The 20,469-nt window shown below is 44.7% G+C and overlaps 1 protein-coding gene across 1 annotated transcript; it reads left to right on the top strand.

The window, feature by feature from the left end:
- Nucleotides 1-12,872: 12,872 nt before the first annotated feature.
- Nucleotides 12,873-18,170, top strand: LOC131680979 (uncharacterized). The gene has a single exon (XM_058961687.1). The coding sequence runs from the start codon at nt 12,873-12,875 to the stop codon at nt 18,168-18,170; it is 5,298 nt and encodes a 1,765-aa protein (XP_058817670.1).
- Nucleotides 18,171-20,469: the final 2,299 nt, after the last annotated feature.

The raw sequence follows: 20,469 nt of genomic DNA, 5'->3' as shown, positions 1-20,469 counted from the left end.
ATTTCTTTTGCAATGAGCTTGAAATTCGTTACTTGTATATTCCCCTCCATTATCACACCTTAGCATTGAAATACGTCTTTCGAAGAATGCTGTCGCCATTGCTTCGAATTCTTTAAATTTCTCGAAAACCTCCGATTTCTGTTTCATGAGGTAAACCACGAGAAAGTGCGTATAATCATCTATAAAGGTTACAAAGTAACGATAGCCATCATAGGTTTCCTGCTCCATGCTTCCACAAACATCCGAATGTATGAGTTCCAGTGGTCGTTTTGATCTTGGCAGCTGCAATTGTTTAAATTTGGATGCAGCCTGCTTCCCCGCCATACAACCATCACATACATTTGTTTCACTAATATTTCCAGAAGTTAGATTGATACCCTCAACCATTCCCTTCTTAATTAGTTTCTCCAAACTCGTATCACTGATATGGCCAAGTCTTTTATGCCATGTTTCCAAACTCACCTTCTTTCCGAACAATGCTAAGTTTGTTCCATCTTCCGCCGACTTTTCTTCCCGAAATAGATCAAGGTGGAATAAACCATCAACGAAGATTCCTGAAGCAATTACTTCATCTTCAAATTCAAAGATAACCTCTTCATCCGTGAAAGTAACCCTTTTACCATTTTTGCTAACCCTTCTAACCGAAAGGAGATTTTCTTCAAGACCCGGAGTAAAAAGAACGTTGTACAATTTCAATTCTTTTGTTGTATTGTTACCCACAACACTCTTTAATCGCATTTTTCCAACTTTTGTTGCCCGTAAATTCTGGCCCGCTTTCGCCGTCGAAATGGTGATTGGCTTCTCTAATTCTTCGACATCTTCCAGCAGCTTCTCGTCATTAACCATATGGTCGCTTGCTCCTGAGTCAATTACGAATCTGACTCTCCTACCACGATCCGCTTTGGTCATCATTGCAAAGCTCTTTGTAGGCTCCATCTTTTGCTGCTTCTTGAACTTATCTTTCTCCTTCGCGTTAAACTTTTTCATTAGTGGGCATTTATTTTTGAAATGCCCAGTTTCGTTGCAACCGAAGCATCGGGTTACCTCTCTCCTTGGCTTGTACTTTGAAGACAGCGCAACGTTTTTCGTTTCTGTCTGCTTCTCTTCCCCAGCTTCAGCATCAATAAACATTCGTTTGATCTCCATGATCGGCTTGGCACACAGTTCTTCATTCGTCAGTACCATCAGAGCGCCTTTGACGTGTCGGTACTTGTCTGGCATGGAGATCAGTAGAGCATGAACTTTTTCCGATGCTGTCATTTTTGAACCCATACGATCTAGCTCGCGAATAATCAGATCGTACTCATCAAAAATCATGGACAATTTGTCGTGATGTCTTTGTTTGATGGTATACAACCGGTCCCGCATATTAACCATAGCGGCTGTACCGCCCTTTTGGTACGTTCTGACCAGAGTATCCATGGCTTCTTTCGCATAGTTGAGCCCAATGAGTTTATTCAAAACATCATTGTTGACCATCATGACAATCTCGTCCAATGCTTCGACGTCGTCATCAAGCCGTTTTCTGAGCTTAGCCTTCCTGGCTGTTTCTAGCTCTTCCGAGGCACCTACTACTGGTTCGTAGAAGTCCTCTTCTTCGGGCGTTCGTAGCAACGTGTGCTGGAGTTTCATCTTTATAAGATGATGTTCCATTCGCCATTTCCAGGCTGGGAACCGCAACTCCGAACCGTCGAATATCGATTCGTGGTTGACGCTACCGAAGTATGCCGTCGTCGGCACGGTGCGCTCGAGAGTTCCCCTCTCGTAGCCACCACCTCTTCTGTCCTCGAGAGTAACCCTCTCGGCAGATCCTCCAGCTTGCTGCTGGGTTGCCATCCTCTCGGCAGATCCTCCAGCTTGCTGCTGGGTCGCCATCCTCTGCTTGCTACCGAAACGCTGGTGTTCGCTGGATGCCGTTTCTTCCCGAAACGCTGGTCCTCGCCGGATGTCGCTTCTGTCCGAAACGATGGTTCTCGCTGGCCGTTTCTACCCGAAACGCTGGTCCTCGCCGGCCGTTTCTACCCGAAACGTGTATCTTCCAAAACAACTATTTTACAATAGTCCAGGTGGCTAGTTCCAGTTAACTACTGGGCCCATAACCTGTTGATAATACCGTAAGAAAACACGAAGTATTTCTGTAGGTAGGTTTGAGATAACTTTATTTGATTCTTGTTCGTCAAGTTATATAATGCTAACATAGTTCGATATCGATTGATATTTCATGCACTGTTTATCACAGTCCCTTATTGACTGTCATACCCTGTCATACCCTCTGCCTATAGTAAGCAACACATCCATGCGCGGCGTCCATATGCAAAAGCTCAAGTTACCCACTTGAAGCTTTTGTCACATGACGTTCTGTCAGATGACATCTCCGAGCTTTTTATAGCACGTTCCATATGACAGTTCTTACTGTCAACTGCCGTCCCGTGAATGGCAAATTGTTTATATACAAAGAATATTTCGTACGTATATCACTGCGAAATATTCTTTTTCAACACTTCCCCACAATTTGCACATTCAATACACCGAATAACTTTCTGTGTATATTTTTAGGTAACCCCTTAGTGAAGGCATCTGCAGGTTGATCGACGCTTGGGATGAACTGTAGTTTTACTTTACCATTTTTGATGAGATCCCGGATGAAAAGGTATTTGATATCCAAGTGTTTCATCCGTTGATGTGATCTTGGCTCCTGTGCTATGTTGATACATGGGATGCTATCTTCCATTATGATGAATGGTGTTATGTTTACATCCAATTCATTGAGAAGTTGTGTTAACCACACTCCTTCTTTCGTAGCAGCGCAAAGTGCTATCAGTTCTGCTTCACTTGTTGATAAGCTTACAGTCGGTTGTCGTTTCGTTGACCACGAAATAAGATTACCGTATAGTAGAAATGCGTATCCTGAAACTGATTTCCTATCATCAGGATCATTTGCAAAATCTGCAACGGCAAATCCTACTAAAGCTGGATATTCGCTATTTGATGAATAAATTATTTTTGTGTTGCTCGTTCCCCTCAAATATCGCAATATTCGTTTTAATCCTGACCAGTGCCAATCGGTGATGCAGTTAGCATATTTGCTTAGGGTGTTTACCGCAGAGCAAATCCCAAATCTACTAAGAAGTTTCTCCACGTATATTGTTTGAGAAATTTCAATAGTCTGGCTTTCCAAATCACGATTTATCTCCATTCCCAGGAAGTGCTTAATCTCTAACATGTCTTTCATTTGGAATAACCTTCCAAGTTTCTTTTTAATCCACGTAATTGCTTCGATGTTTTTGGCAAGTAGTAAAATGTCGTCTACATATAGTATTACTATAATGCCTCTAGATTTTGACTTATAGATGCAGTTGTCATTTTTAAGAGGGACAAAACCTAGTGTTTTCATTGCATCATCAAAATGTTTATTCCAAGATCTGCTTGCCTGTTTCAATCCATACAAACATTTGTGTAGACGAACAGTTTGTCTTTGCCCATTTACGTTTGGTGGAAGTTTCATGTATATTTCTTCTTCTAACTTCCCATGTAGAAATGCAGTTTTGACATCCATTTGATGTACTAACAATTTATGCTCGTTAGCAAGGGCTAGTGCTAACCGAACACTCTCTAGTTTGGCGACTGGTGCAAATGTTTCACAGTAATCGAATCCAGGACGCTGTGAACACCCCTTTGCCACTAATCGTGCTTTATATCTTCCATCTTCTTTCATTGAGAAAACCCATTTTGAGTTAATTGGTTTAACTCCTTTTGGCAAACAGTTAACCACTGTCCAAGTGCCATTTTGATGTAATGCATCAAACTCTTCTTGAATAGCATGCTTCCATTCTTGCCAATCAGAAACTTTCTTCAATTCCTCAATAGTTTGCGGAATCTCTTCGTTGAAACTCATTGCTGTTTTTGCTGTATAATCGGAATACCAACCCGGTATCTTTCTCTCCCTCTTGTTTCGACGCAATGATTGACCATCATCGACGTCCTCTCTTTCGTCTGTTGGATTTTCATTTGTACTTTCATAGTCAGTTTCGCCAACTGATTCTTCAAGTGAATCTAGATTATCTTGCTCTGTTTCGAGTGTGCATTCTTCATGCTGTTCTTCATCAGAAGGATGTATAGCAGCATCCTCGTCTTCGTTCTGTTCTCCTTGGTTTAAGCGTGTACATCTAATTAAATCTTGACCAGATGATTCTACGAAATCCATGCTTGTGTGGTCAATATCTTGATTGGCTCTGGTAGATTCATTGAATACTACATTTCTGCCAATTTCTATTGAACGCGTATCCTTGTTCCATAATCTAAAACCATTATTTGCGTACCCCACAAATATCAAAGGTTTTGTTTTGAAATCTAATTTCTGACGCCTCTCTTTAGGTATTTGTTTAAATGCTTTACACCCAAAAACTCTTAAATGATTCAAGTTTGGTCGCTTTTTGAACCAATTTTCATACGGAGTTTTGTCCTCTTCTATCCCACTTGTTGGAGATCTATTGATTAGATATGTTGCTGCATATAATGCTTCTCCCCACATATCTTTCGCTAATCCACTTTCGTAAAGCAAAGCTCTGACCTTTTCCATTAAAGATCTGTTCATACGTTCACTTACACCATTTTGCTGCGGTGTGTATGGAACAGTGAACGTCATTCTAACACCATTTCTTTTGCAATGAGCTTGAAATTCGTTACTTGTATATTCCCCTCCATTATCACACCTTAGCATTGAAATACGTCTTTCGAAGAATGCTGTCGCCATTGCTTCGAATTCTTTAAATTTCTCGAAAACCTCCGATTTCTGTTTCATGAGGTAAACCACGAGAAAGTGCGTATAATCATCTATAAAGGTTACAAAGTAACGATAGCCATCATAGGTTTCCTGCTCCATGCTTCCACAAACATCCGAATGTATGAGTTCCAGTGGTCGTTTTGATCTTGGCAGCTGCAATTGTTTAAATTTGGATGCAGCCTGCTTCCCCGCCATACAACCATCACATACATTTGTTTCACTAATATTTCCAGAAGTTAGATTGATACCCTCAACCATTCCCTTCTTAATTAGTTTCTCCAAACTCGTATCACTGATATGGCCAAGTCTTTTATGCCATGTTTCCAAACTCACCTTCTTTCCGAACAATGCTAAGTTTGTTCCATCTTCCGCCGACTTTTCTTCCCGAAATAGATCAAGGTGGAATAAACCATCAACGAAGATTCCTGAAGCAATTACTTCATCTTCAAATTCAAAGATAACCTCTTCATCCGTAAAAGTAACCCTTTTACCATTTTTGCTAACCCTTCTAACCGAAAGGAGATTTTCTTCAAGACCCGGAGTAAAAAGAACGTTGTACAATTTCAATTCTTTTGTTGTATTGTTACCCACAACACTCTTTAATCGCATTTTTCCAACTTTTGTTGCCCGTAAATTCTGGCCCGCTTTCGCCGTCGAAATGGTGATTGGCTTCTCTAATTCTTCGACATCTTCCAGCAGCTTCTCGTCATTAACCATATGGTCGCTTGCTCCTGAGTCAATTACGAATCTGACTCTCCTACCACGATCCGCTTTGGTCATCATTGCAAAGCTCTTTGTAGGCTCCATCTTTTGCTGCTTCTTGAACTTATCTTTCTCCTTCGCGTTAAACTTTTTCATTAGTGGGCATTTATTTTTGAAATGCCCAGTTTCGTTGCAACCGAAGCATCGGGTTACCTCTCTCCTTGGCTTGTACTTTGAAGACAGCGCAACGTTTTTCGTTTCTGTCTGCTTCTCTTCCCCAGCTTCAGCATCAATAAACATTCGTTTGATCTCCATGATCGGCTTGGCACACAGTTCTTCATTCGTCAGTACCATCAGAGCGCCTTTGACGTGTCGGTACTTGTCTGGCATGGAGATCAGTAGAGCATGAACTTTTTCCGATGCTGTCATTTTTGAACCCATACGATCTAGCTCGCGAATAATCAGATCGTACTCATCAAAAATCATGGACAATTTGTCGTGATGTCTTTGTTTGATGGTATACAACCGGTCCCGCATATTAACCATAGCGGCTGTACCGCCCTTTTGGTACGTTCTGACCAGAGTATCCATGGCTTCTTTCGCATAGTTGAGCCCAATGAGTTTATTCAAAACATCATTGTTGACCATCATGACAATCTCGTCCAATGCTTCGACGTCGTCATCAAGCCGTTTTCTGAGCTTAGCCTTCCTGGCTGTTTCTAGCTCTTCCGAGGCACCTACTACTGGTTCGTAGAAGTCCTCTTCTTCGGGCGTTCGTAGCAACGTGTGCTGGAGTTTCATCTTTATAAGATGATGTTCCATTCGCCATTTCCAGGCTGGGAACCGCAACTCCGAACCGTCGAATATCGATTCGTGGTTGACGCTACCGAAGTATGCCGTCGTCGGCACGGTGCGCTCGAGAGTTCCCCTCTCGTAGCCACCACCTCTTCTGTCCTCGAGAGTAACCCTCTCGGCAGATCCTCCAGCTTGCTGCTGGGTTGCCATCCTCTCGGCAGATCCTCCAGCTTGCTGCTGGGTCGCCATCCTCTGCTTGCTACCGAAACGCTGGTGTTCGCTGGATGCCGTTTCTTCCCGAAACGCTGGTCCTCGCCGGATGTCGCTTCTGTCCGAAACGATGGTTCTCGCTGGCCGTTTCTACCCGAAACGCTGGTCCTCGCCGGCCGTTTCTACCCGAAACGTGTATCTTCCAAAACAACTATTTTACAATAGTCCAGGTGGCTAGTTCCAGTTAACTACTGGGCCCATAACCTGTTGATAATACCGTAAGAAAACACGAAGTATTTCTGTAGGTAGGTTTGAGATAACTTTATTTGATTCTTGTTCGTCAAGTTATATAATGCTAACATAGTTCGATATCGATTGATATTTCATGCACTGTTTATCACAGTCCCTTATTGACTGCCATACCCTGTCATACCCTCTGCCTATAGTAAGCAACACATCCATGCGCGGCGTCCATATGCAAAAGCTCAAGTTACCCACTTGAAGCTTTTGTCACATGACGTTCTGTCAGATGACATCTCCGAGCTTTTTATAGCACGTTCCATATGACAGTTCTTACTGTCAACTGCCGTCCCGTGAATGGCAAATTGTTTATATACAAAGAATATTTCGTACGTATATCACTGCGAAATATTCTTTTTCAACATGACACCTCCTCTGGATAAGGGTATCAGGGGTTGTGTCCCGTCCGCAGACGTCTCGCATTGCTCTTCTTTCGACGTCGAAACGAGGACATACGTGCTCCGCAGTTTCGTCAACACCTGATGGGCAGTCAGGGCAGACTGGGGCCTCCGCGTACCCAAACCTGTGAAGGGTACTATCGGAAGCAGCCATGGCCTGACAGGAATTGTGTCAGATGGAAGTGAACTTCCCCATGGGGGCAATGCCGATGAGTCCACCTACCTTTGCGGCGGAGCTACAGTGAATTCTACCTCTGGAATTGACTCCCCGTAGACCACCAAGGTTACATCGTCGGCGAAACCGACGATCTTCGACGATAAGGTTCCATAATACCGGGCCCAGGATCGAGCCTTGCGGGACTCCTGCGGTAATAGAAACACTTCTCTGACCGGCATCGGTCTCGTATAATAGTACACGGTTGTGGAAGTAGCTTTCCAAGATCCGGTACAGACCCACCGGCAGGTTAAGCCGGCGTAACGAGAGCGCGATGGCATCCCAGCTTGTGCTGTTGAATGCGTTCTTCACGACAAAGGGTCACTAACGCACAGTATCGAATACCTCGCCTTTTCCGTTGGATCGCTATCTCGGCGGTCTTTACCATAGGGTTGATAGTGTCTACCGTGGACTTATCCTTTCGAAAACTACGGGGTTAGCCTGTTGAGGATGATCCTCTCAAGCAGTACCAACTTCTGCCTTTTCCATCTATCAGGAAAACGGCACTCGTCCAGGCATCTCTGCATAGCTGGCCTGAACAAGTTCGGGCTCGCTATGCTTGCTGCCTTGAGAGCGCTGTTTGGAACTCCATCAGACCCTGGAGCTTTGTTCGTTGCTAGGGAATTAGCTACTGCGAGTAACTTTTCGTTCGTCACCGCGGGCACCATTTCGGCCGCACCGACTTGTAGCTCGAGACGGAAAGAGTACTTCGATAATCTTCGGCAACTGGTCCGGTGACCGTTTGGGGGGGTGAAGAGCCCACGCGTTGGCACCCTCGCACAGGTTGTCGAAAAACACTCTCTTGCTGCTCTTAATAGCCTTATTAAATGTCGATTTCGCAGCTCGAAACACTTCACGGCGGTCCGCTCTTACTTCCTCGGAGCGGGCCCGTTGCGTCCTACGTCTAGCTTTGAGGCTGGCTGATCGTAGGGCTGCAATCTCGGCACTCCACCAATACACCGGGCGTCTGCCATTTCTTGGCAGGGTTATGCAATTAAGGTTTGCCTATTTTGCTTTGTTCTTTACTCTGACGCGCGCACCCTTTTCAGATATCCAGCTCGCAAAATCTCTCTCTGCGTATGTGTCTCTACGTTAAGAAAAGCAATTAACTATTGCTGTTTTCGTTTTTAGAATCGAGTCGCCCTAGGTTCGCTCTAATGTTTACAGTTTCCATACAAAAGTGACAGCTCCGAGCGAACCTAGAGCAACTCTGATCTAAAAACGAAATCAGCATATTTTTTGAGTTTTCTAGGATTGACAGTAATTCAAATTTATTCATTATAATTGCGCCAATTGTGCCGATTGCTACTCTCGGCAACAATCCCATTAGTAAAATTCGAAGACGTCAAATTGGCACGCTGGCTCCAGAAATCGCTTACTATATAGCCCAGGTAACCAAGAAGCACGAACAACAGCCTGTTATCAGCTGTATATGTTCCTTCACTGCAGCCTTTGTAATGCTATTCAGCATTTAAGTCACCCTTAATGCTCTTTAAAAACCGCTTTTGGCAAAATATACGGCTGATTTACTGCTAGCCCCTACAATTTGACGCCGTCAATGTCCTGAGATTTGACACATCTTGGTAGCCCTAAATGGTAACGGTATAGCATTTAGGTGACATTTTAAATGCCAAATAAATGCAATAATATCCTACATTCCAAATGCTGTATTACGGCTTTGAAACGAAAATAATAAAAAAAACTCTATTTCACGATTTTTTTAATTCTATGAACTTCGTTTGTACCATTTGAATTGTATTTCAATGTTTACTTTATTGTGACATTTATTTTTGGCTGTTAACACACCCCCACACACTCTGTCGAAGAATTCCGAAATACCTACTCTTAAACGGGAATGGAACCTGGGCTGCATCTGATAGTTTTAGGAACTGGCGCTGCCTTTATCCAATGGGCTACGGATGACATGAGGAAACGATAATATTTTGCCCAATATCCCCGTAAAAAATCCTCCCGATTTTCCCAGCGACTAAATCGGCTTTGGTCGGCTGAATCGCCCGACTTCGAAATCGACGAATTTATAAATTGTTGCATCGACGCTTATGAGAGTTTAACATGAGTGTCTGTCGACGCAACACCAGACGAAATAGGTCGACGAAATATGTCGAAATCGGTTGATTGAAAACGATTAAATATGTAGATCTGTCGATAGTTTAAAATTGTTCAAATCCAACCTTCACTGGGAATTTCTCGAAATAAGTAAAAGACAAGTTTACACATAAAAAAGTGTGAAATTAATATTGTTTTTTATGTACATGTAAAAAAAATCTATAGGACTTACGCTTGGAACTTGGTATGACTTGTTGATAATTACAATTACAGACCTTCCTTTTGCTCTTAAAACGCGAACTGGAATTTCTTTTACTTCCTTTTTTCATTCGTACAGGCAACGGTCTGATTGATTCAATACATCTGCAATTACATATTATAGAGAATAATAAAAACTAACAACAGAAACATTAATCAGACTTACCCAAATCAATCCGAGCGATAGTCAGGTATACAATCACTTGTTTCTGTTAAAATTGTGTGTCTGTAATTTTTGCTATTTCACTTTCAATTTGTTGCAAATATATGCCAAACAAATAAAAATTGTATTTGTAACATAAAGCTTGACTTTAGCGTTTGTCAACAATACGAGAACCGATTTCGTCTGTGGAACAATATGACTATTAAATCTTGTTCCGATGCAACAAAATGTTTCCAGGCGATTTTTCAGTCGATTAAGTCGGGTACCAGAATCAGTCTTATAAAATCTACTGATTAATATGGTAACAAAAATCTTCCCCTGACGTTATTCAACTTAGTCGGTAAATTAATAGGTCGATCTTGAAGACACCCGATTTCGTCGGTCGAGTGCACAGTTTCGCAAATGTCAATTTTTTTATGGGGAAACTACACATCTCCCTCGCTACTGACAGTATCTATTTAAATCCGCCTAGTCGCCTTTTCGTTTACTGGGATGTAGAATACACTCATTGGTCCTATCCGTTAGACCGGTACGATATCAGATTCTTCATTTTTCGTGCAGCTCAAGTCAAGTGCGGTTTCAGTGTCGTTTTTTCGGAGAATCAACAGTGACAAATAGCCTTTTAATTTGTAAGTAGTTTTACTCATATTCAAGATTGCAATAAATGAAAAATATTCGTCTCTTATTTAGGAATCATGACAAAACAAATTCCAGCCAAAAAGCGCTCTGCAGCTGTGCTACTAAAGGTTCTACAGCAAGAGAACGACGAAATAGAGAAAACATTTTGCGACGCAACTACGCAGACTGCACTGATGGAAGAGTTGAGTCCTCCCACTAAAACTGATGCAACGGAATTAAAACTCAACAAATGTTTGGCACTACTGGCCCACGCAAATGCAAAGTTAGATGCATTGGGTGCCATAGGATCTTCCCAGTGTAAACACGAACTTCAAACTGTCGCTCTTAATAAAATCAACCTGAAGCCAGTGAACGATCTTAACGAAATGGAAATATTAGAAGAAAATTGCAGGAAAGAAGAATTTGTGGAATCAATCGTTGCATCAATTGGCCAACTTCGCGGTCGCCAACGGTATACAGGGAGAGGTGGTACCGTTTGTCTTCAAATTATAGACTACTTCTTTGATCGTCAATTTCTGCTTAATTGCTCGTGGACTGGAACAGGACGTAAATCAGCTGTTCAGGAACAAGTGGTTCGGAAGATTCCGTTTTGTAGATTCGAGAGAGTGATCGATTTATTTTATCAGACCGTTCTTTATTCTGATCCCGAGTTTCCAATGACTGAGTGCAAGGCGTTTTTGCACCGATGCTTGCGAAATGCAAAGCAACGATTTACTGAGATTGGTGGTACACGGAAGCCGACTGCGCGTAAGCGCAAACATCTTCAGGAAATTAATTATGACGATAGAGAGTGTGAAGACGATGAGCAGCAAGATGTAAATGAAATTGAGCCATCTGAAGAAACTTGGAATGTGGAGTACGTAGAGTAAATTCCAGGATCACTGATTTAAAATGGAATGAATTCACTGAATAGATCCCGAAATGCTTTTTGATCTGGAATAAACAGTAGACCTGATTTTAATGTATTTTTTTCTTTTATTCTTACATATCTCACATTGGAAGGGTATGATGGAGGGGTATAAAAACAGTTTTTTTATCAATAGGTGTTTATAAGTTAATTAAACTATATAAATCTAAATTTAAGTTGAACCAAATCTAATTAATTAAACCTAAATACCTAAAAATAATAAACTAAATTAAATTCTATGAACTTCACCAACAATTAATGCTAAGCCAAATCTACCACCATGAACTGCTATACAAAAGGGTGCGCCACCCTACTGAGCGATACACAATCCCGCAATGCAGCAGAAAGTGATATTATTGCAGATCGCACCAAACAGTGACCGTACAATACCAGTAAAAAACCAACGATCGTGATACACTGGTCCGTAGGTACAAAACAATCATCAGCTGTACAACCCAGCTGACAAAGGAGTTGACAAAATTACCCCGATCGAGACAGTCAGGGCGTGTTGCCTTTTGCCGCGATTTGATAAGGTTGTGAATAATACCCCGGTCGAAACAGACACTGTGTATCCCGTTAAGTCAGCCGTCGCGAGTGAATAATTTAATCGCAGAATAAAATTGTGAAGATTCCTTCGTTTTACACCGCGAGTGCAGTAAAAAAATTGCTAGTTCCCTAGCGAAGAAAGGCTTGTGTGTGGGACAGAAAACCCTGTCCAAAAAGGGTTAGTGCAGTGACGTCCATACGGACACGGCTAAAGACAAGTGATTTGTGCGCCGTATATTTCGAGGAAAGCTTCCCTGCTCATCGACGATCGTTCTGGGCCGTCCTTCTGCGGACGGAAGCAAATCCTTCGAGCAAGGAACCGGAAAATTTCTGGTGAGTCGCCCCAACATTTGGTCCTTCGAGCCGGATCGGAGGAAACCCCAACCAGAAAGGATCGGTGCGGTGAGTACACCATTGCAAATTGCTGCTGACGCGACGCTACGGCAAAGACACTGCCCGTCCCAGCCCCCTGAAGGTGCCTACCGTTAAGGCCATTTTGGACGCTATCGCTGCAGTTCATTGCGAAGTTTTGTAATCGCAGCTGATTTGCGCCTACTCGGAACAGAATTTTTTGATAATTTTCTGTTTGCGAAAAAATTTGCATGTTTTTGCTAAGGTGGTGGTGAGTGGCAAATTCGCGTAGATTGGTACGCTCGCGTCGGGAAGGATAATTTCATTCGATTTGCGTACCATTCTCGGTCGTTCCGCGTAAAGGTGGCATATCGCGACGGGAAGGATTTTTTTTTCGTTCGAATTGTGCCATTTTCGATTCCGTGTCGTGTAGGAACGGTACCCGCGCCGGGAAGGAGTCCGAATTTTCGATTGGTACCGTTTTTCCCGTTTCCGATATTTAAAGTGGTGGTAGTGAAGATCAGTGTAGTGGTACAATAATGGCGACCAAGACCGAAAAGAAGCTGTCAGAGTACGTGATCCAGCGGAAAGGGATCCTTGTAGTGCAGAAGGCAGTGGAGAAGTTTGCGGAGAATTTCGATTGCGATCGGGATGCCTGCCAAATTCCAATTCGCCTCGATTCATTGGACCGGATCTACAAGGAGTTCCTGGAGGTACAAGGACAGATCGAGTTGTACGATAAGCCGGAGATGTTGGATACCCATCTGGAAGAGAGAATGGATTTCGAGACGCGTTATTGTACAGTGAAAGGATTTCTGCTGTCCAATCGTGCTACGGACCTCAACCCAACCATGCTGAACAGCACAATGGCGGCACCTGTTCATGCTTCGTCCTCGTTCCATCTACGATTACCCAAGATCGATCTTCCCAAGTTTAACGGTGATTTTTCGCGTTGGCTCGCATTCCGTGACACGTATACGTCGATGATCCACAGCAATGCAGATATTCCGACGGTTGCGAAGCTGCAGTACTTGCTGCAGTCGCTGGAGGGAGAAGCCCGAAAACCATTCGAGTCCGTAGACATTGAAGCGGACAACTACGCATCGACTTGGGAAGCATTGCTAAAGCGGTACGACAACAAGCGGTTCCTGAAGCGTCAGCTCTTCCGTGCTCTGTACGACCTCCCACCGGTCAAACGAGAGAACCCTCCAGAAATCCAAGGATTGGCTGACGATTTTCACCGGCATGTGCGGGCTTTGGCAAAGTTAGGCGAGCCAGTCCATTATTGGGACACCCCATTGGTCAACCTCCTTTCCTACAAGTTGGATCCAACTACGCTACGTGCTTGGGAGGAAAAAACCAGCAATAACGACGACGTTACCTATGATATGCTGATCGAGTTCCTCTACCAGCGTGCCCGAATGCTGACGTCTGTCGTAACTGACCTACAGTATCGGTCCCAACAACCGGTTATAGCCAAGGTGGCCGGTCCGATTCCAAACCCGAAGCCGTTCAAGGTGGCGTACAAGGCAGCTACCGTTGAACCGAACTACAGTGCTCCCTCGTGCCTCGCTTGTCCAGAGAAGCATTTCCTCTTCCAATGCCCTGCATTTTCCGAGGTGTCCGTCCGCCAGCGCCGTGAGCTGGTTTCCCAAAAGCGCTTATGCTGGAATTGCTTCCGTACTGGACACCAAGCCCGGAACTGTACCTCCAAGTTCTCTTGCCGTTACTGTCACGAAAAACACCACTCCCTGCTGCACGAGTCAGAATCGTCGAAGATGCTATCGACTCCTGTTAACGAGGAAGGTCAGCCGATTCCCTCGACGTCCGCCCACGCTGACCCTTCAAGCTCGGCGAAATCGAACAGCCAAGTAAGCTTATCGGTTCAGGCTCAGCATAGTACAGTTTTACTGGAAACTGTTTCCCTCTTCGTCGTAGGTCAGAATGGCAAGAAGATCCCCGCACGCGCACTTCTAGATTCCGGATCCATGTGTAACTTCATCACCAAGAAGCTTGCAAATTCCCTGAACCTTCATCGCACCAAGGTGGATATCGCAGTAGCTGGTATAGGAGAATCCACCAAGCAGATTAAGTGCCAATTAACTGCTATGATCGAGTCGAAGTCGACACCGTACTCCACCAAGCTTGAGTTCCTGATCCTCAAGAGACCGACGGTCAACCTTCCGACCGTTCCGATCGACATTTCCGCGTGGAATCTTCCCAAGTTGTCGTTGGCAGACCCCAGATTCCACATCCCATCCGACATTGACATGGTTGTCGGTGGTGAAGCGTATCATGAGCTGCATCCTGGCAGCAAGCGTTCCCTGGGAGAGGGACTACCGTTGCTAATAGAGACGGTGTTTGGATGGACTGTTTCCGGGAAGATATCCATCAATCATCCCACCATTCCCCGCATCTGCCATCTAACCACTGTCGATCGAAGCTTAGAACAAGCGTTGCAGAAGTTCTGGGAGCTAGAAGCTGTTGAGCCGTGTTCTGTGTATTCCGTAGAAGAAAAACAGTGTGAAGAACTTTACGCTACTACCACCACTCGCGATTCGTCCGGTCGTTATCTCGTTCGTTTGCCACTCACCCGTGATCCGCTAGTCAACCTCGGCGAATCCAGAGCCATCGCCGAACGTCGGTTTCTGAGCCTTGAGAAGCGACTAGAGCAGGATCCACCCACCAAGGATGCATACTGCAAGTTCATGGACGAATACGAACGAATGGCGCACATGAAGAAGCTCGTCGATCCAGTAGACGATGTGAACCCGCACTGCTACCTCCCGCACCATCCTGTGTTCAAGGAATCCAGCACAACCACGAAGGTCCGAGTTGTTTTCGACGCGTCGTGTAAAACATCGTCAGGATTTTCCGTCAACGATAAGCAGCTCGTTGGTCCTGTCGTCCAGGAGGACCTGCTGTCTATCGTCATGAGGTTCCGCACACACCCGATCGCCATCGTAGCCGACATCGAGAAGATGTACCGACAGATTCAGCTGCATCCCGAGGACCGACCGCTTCAACGCATTCTCTGGCGTTCCAACCGCGACGATCCGCTCATATCGTACGAGCTCCAAACCGTTACGTACGGTTTTGCATCCGCGCCATTCCTGGCAACTCGCACCCTCCTACAAGTTGCACAGGACGAAGGCGACAAGTACCCCGCCTCCGTAGATGCTGTGAAGCAGGATTTTTACGTCGATGACTTTTTATCGGGAGCTGACGATGTCCAATCCGCAATCCGCCTTCGCCAAGAAGTTTCCGCCATGCTTACGTCAGCTGGCCTTCCGTTAAAGAAGTGGGCATCCAATTCCTCCGAAGTCCTTGCGCAAGTCCCGCAAGAAGATCTCGCTCTACTACCACTGCATGATCTCCAGGACGAACAATCCATATCCACCTTAGGACTCGTTTGGGAGCCGAAGTCCGATACGATGCGCTTCAAGGTCCAGTTGCCGTTACCAGCACCCGTCCTGACCAAAAGGAAGGTCATGTCCTACATTGCGCAGATCTTCGACCCACTAGGGCTAGTTGGCCCGACAATCACCGTAGCGAAGCTGTTCATGCAGCGCCTGTGGGCATTGAAGACCGACGCAGGAGATTCATACGAGTGGGATCGTCCGCTGCCTCCGCGTCTACAAGGCGAATGGAAGGAGTTCCATGGTACGCTAGATGCAATCTCCAAAATCCGCATTCCCAGATTCGTGTCGCAGATCAAGACCGAAACCATCCAGCTCCACTTTTTCTCCGATGCTTCAGAGAAGGCATATGGTGCATGCTGCTACGTCCGTTCTGAGTCAGCTGCAGGGATTCGTGTTCAGCTGCTAACGTCAAAATCAAAGGTCGCACCGTTAGCCACCTGCCAATCGATTGCGCGCCTAGAGTTGTGTGCCGCTGTGTTGTCGGTTAGCCTATATGAGAAGGTGATGAAGTCCCTTAAGACATCGTGCGAAGTGTTCTTCTGGGTTGATTCGACGATAGTCCTCTACTGGCTACAATCGTGCCCGTCGCGCTGGAAAACGTTCGTGGCAAACCGAGTGTCCACAGTCCAATCCTCTACCGCATCTTGTTCCTGGCAACACGTTCCCGGAGAATCCAACCCAGCAGACCTTATATCACGAGGTGTCAATCCAACCGATATCGTGAACCTCGAGTTTTGGTGGATAGGACCGCAATGGTTAGGGGTTTTGCCACACCATTGGCCACGCACTGTGCTGCCAGCGTTCGATTTATCCACAATGCCAGAGAGCAAAAGCAATGTCGCCGTGATGTCGGTAACGGTAGCCGAACCATCGTTTTCCGCTCGACTGTTCAGTCGCTACTCCAGCTTTACAAAGCTACGACGTTCCATCGCGTATTGGATGCGATATTTCCGCTCTCTACGAGTTGCCGTGCAGAAAACCAAGCCAGAGCCGTTTGACTCGCTTTCAACGGCCGATCTACGCGAGGCTGATTTAGCCTTGTGTCGCGTAGCCCAACGGGAGATGTTCTCCAAGGAGCTCTCTAAAATAACCAGACGTGAACCCCTTCCCGCATCGTTAAAGTGGTTGAAACCGACGATGTATAAAGATGGCGTTATTCGAGTCGGTGGGAGACTCAAATACGCCGTAGTTTCGGAAGAAATGAAGCACCCGATAATGCTGCTTGCGAAGCATCCGCTGTCCGTGTTGTTGACCGAGTACTACCACAGCAATCTGCTACATGCAGGACCACAACTGACGCTAACTACACTGCGTCAGAAGTACTGGGTGATTGGAGGACGCGACCTCGTTCGCCGCACGTACCATCAGTGCCACACGTGTTTTCGCAGCAAGCCCCGTTTGATCCAGCAAACCGTAGCAGACCTGCCGTCCTCGCGAGTCTCGCCAACTAGACCGTTCTCCGTATGCGGTGTAGACTATTGTGGACCTGTCTACATTAAATCGCTGATACGCAACCGTGCACCTACGAAGGCATACATCGCAATCTTCGTGTGTTTCTCCACCCGCGCTGTCCACATCGAACTGGTTTCTGACCTATCCACGCCAGCCTTTCTGGCTGCCCTCCGCCGTTTCGTCGCCCGCAGAGGAAGAATGAGGGAGATCCATAGCGACAACGGCACCGCATTCAAGGGAGCGTCCAATGCACTCAACCGAATCCACCACATGCTAAAGTCCGATCAGGGTGGACGAAAGCAGATCCTCGACTGGTGTTCCGAGAATGAGATCATGTGGCGATTCATTCCACCTCGCGCTCCGCACTTCGGCGGTCTGTGGGAAGCAGCCGTCAAGTCAGCAAAGCACCATCTGCTTCGTGAGATCGGCAGTGTGAATGTCAGCTACGAGGACATGATAACCATACTCGCCCAGATCGAGATGTGTCTAAACTCCAGACCTCTCACTGCCATACCGTCCGATCCGTCAGACCTGGAAGCTCTGAACCCAGGCCATTTCCTGGTAGGAACCAGCCTACTAGCCGTTCCAGAACCGTCGCTGTGCGATGTACCGGACAATCGACTGTCGCATTGGCAGCTCACCCAGAAGCGTGTCCAAAGGATTTGGGCAACGTGGTATCCCGAGTACCTTCAGCAGCTGCAGTCACGAGCCACGAAGCAGCACCCCACAGTCACCATTGAACCCGGACGAGTTGTGGTGATCAAGGACGAATGTCTGCCGCCAACCCAATGGCCACTTGGAAAAATCACCCAGGTGCACCCGAACAAGGATGGAGTCGTTCGCGTCGTCACTCTGAAAACAGCCACGTCCGATTCAGTTGTCCGCGCAGTCGTCAAACTGGCCTTGCTTCCGACACCGGAAACGCAGTCCACACCGTCAGATCCCAGTTCAGACGATGAATAGAAGAAGAAGTAGAAGAAAAATGTGACGAGTGTTTAAGTAGCCAAGCCACTTCAAGGTGGCCGGAATGTTTATAAGTTAATTAAACTATATAAATCTAAATTTAAGTTGAACCAAATCTAATTAATTAAACCTAAATACCTAAAAATAATAAACTAAATTAAATTCTATGAACTTCACCAACAATTAATGCTAAGCCAAATCTACCACCATGAACTGCTATACAAAAGGGTGCGCCACCCTACTGAGCGATACACAATCCCGCAATGCAGCAGAAAGTGATATTATTGCAGATCGCACCAAACAGTGACCGTACAATACCAGTAAAAAACCAACGATCGTGATACACTGGTCCGTAGGTACAAAACAATCATCAGCTGTACAACCCAGCTGACAAAGGAGTTGACAAAATTACCCCGATCGAGACAGTCAGGGCGTGTTGCCTTTTGCCGCGATTTGATAAGGTTGTGAATAATACCCCGGTCGAAACAGACACTGTGTATCCCGTTAAGTCAGCCGTCGCGAGTGAATAATTTAATCGCAGAATAAAATTGTGAAGATTCCTTCGTTTTACACCGCGAGTGCAGTAAAAAAATTGCTAGTTCCCTAGCGAAGAAAGGCTTGTGTGTGGGACAGAAAACCCTGTCCAAAAAGGGTTAGTGCAGTGACGTCCATACGGACACGGCTAAAGACAAGTGATTTGTGCGCCGTATATTTCGAGGAAAGCTTCCCTGCTCATCGACGATCGTTCTGGGCCGTCCTTCTGCGGACGGAAGCAAATCCTTCGAGCAAGGAACCGGAAAATTTCTGGTGAGTCGCCCCAACAATAGGGATGGCTACCAGTTTACAAAAAAGTTCAGTTAATAGATACTGCTTACTAGGAATAAAACTATTGTCGTTGTTTGTGCATATCACGTTTAGCTCGAATGATTTAAGCGGACTTTCAAACAGGACAAATATTTGTTCGAGCTCTCTGCCCACTACACCGTTCGAATTTGCTTGGATCATTGCAACTACGCTTTTATCCGTAGTAAGAAACCACTTATCAGAGAAGCTATTTAGTAAAGTAAAGCCAGCTGATACAACTATAAGAAAGAATATTGTATCCTCTTCTTTGGATGGATGTTGAAGCACAGGATATTTCGGAAATTCTTTCCCGCTGTAGCTTTGACGTTGTTTTTCAGTAATTCGGTTTATAATTTGATTCAATGGCAATCTACATGACCGCACAAGATTCTTAATCTGATAAAGGTGACTTTCAAAAGGATAGGATGATAACGTATTCAATGTGCCAAATCTACACACTTCATCCACAACATGTACCAAGTTATGCTGATTGCTTGAAATAGATTTAAAACATTTCGCAAAATATTTAACAAATTTTTCGAAGAGAATTTGTGCTACAGAAAGGTACTTTTTATAACAATTGCATGAACAAATTGTAACAGCAGAAAACAAATTTGCGAAATTTTCATAGTGCTCCTTACTAATAAATTGTGATAAGACTGCAATGCCAATGTAATTCAAAAAAGTTGAGCATTCTGAGCCTTTCCAATGACTCAAATAATGCAATCCCTGAACCTGACGATGAATCTCCAGTGGTAACTTGATTGTGCTCAGAATCTTATCGAAAGATGTCACAGTTTCTAATGACCACTTCTTATGGTACATATTACCGTCTTTGAATAACGTAAGCAACTTTTTTGTTATACCAAGATGAAGTAAATGCAATGAATCGCTTACGATAACATCTTCCACAATATCAATAGGCAATCGCAAGAGGGATGAATCCACATAAACGACCTTTAATTTCCCATTCTCGCGAGTTTTATAAGTTTGATAGTGTCCATCGTACATTTTATTACGAAATCCAAAATCTGTACGTTTTTGTGCGATTATTTCCGGATAAGTGTTTGTGCATAATTCCTTTTGGCGTTCTCCAACAATAGTGCATTTTAAACATCCGTGAAAAGAATTGAAATTTACGGTTCCTAAAATGTAGTTTATAAAAAATAGGCAAAAATAAATCGAAACAAACATTAATTGTAATTTCTACCTTTTATGAATGCCCTCGCTGGAGAATCGCAAATGAACGCTCTGATTTTAACATGTAATACATGATCATTGATAACGATACCTGCATTCAAAATAGGTAATGCTTCATCAACAAACGGCTTCAAATATTCTTCTACGCGTTTTGGTTTAGTTTTGCCATGGAAAATTCCAATAATCATTGGTTTGATACTTGGATCGTCGTGTACATTAAATAAAATAGGCCACACTTGATCTGTGCCATTGTTAA

This window comes from Topomyia yanbarensis, chromosome 2 (genome assembly GCF_030247195.1).
Source record: "Topomyia yanbarensis strain Yona2022 chromosome 2, ASM3024719v1, whole genome shotgun sequence".
Lineage (NCBI taxonomy): Eukaryota > Metazoa > Arthropoda > Insecta > Diptera > Culicidae > Topomyia > Topomyia yanbarensis.
Note: the sequence above shows the minus strand (reverse complement) of the source record. Positions and strands in the feature narration are given on the sequence as shown.

Coding starts and splice junctions, on each gene's coding strand:
- LOC131680979 (XM_058961687.1), top strand. CDS start 12,873: ATGGCGACCAAGACCGAAAAGAAGCTGTCAGAGTACGTGATCCAGCGG.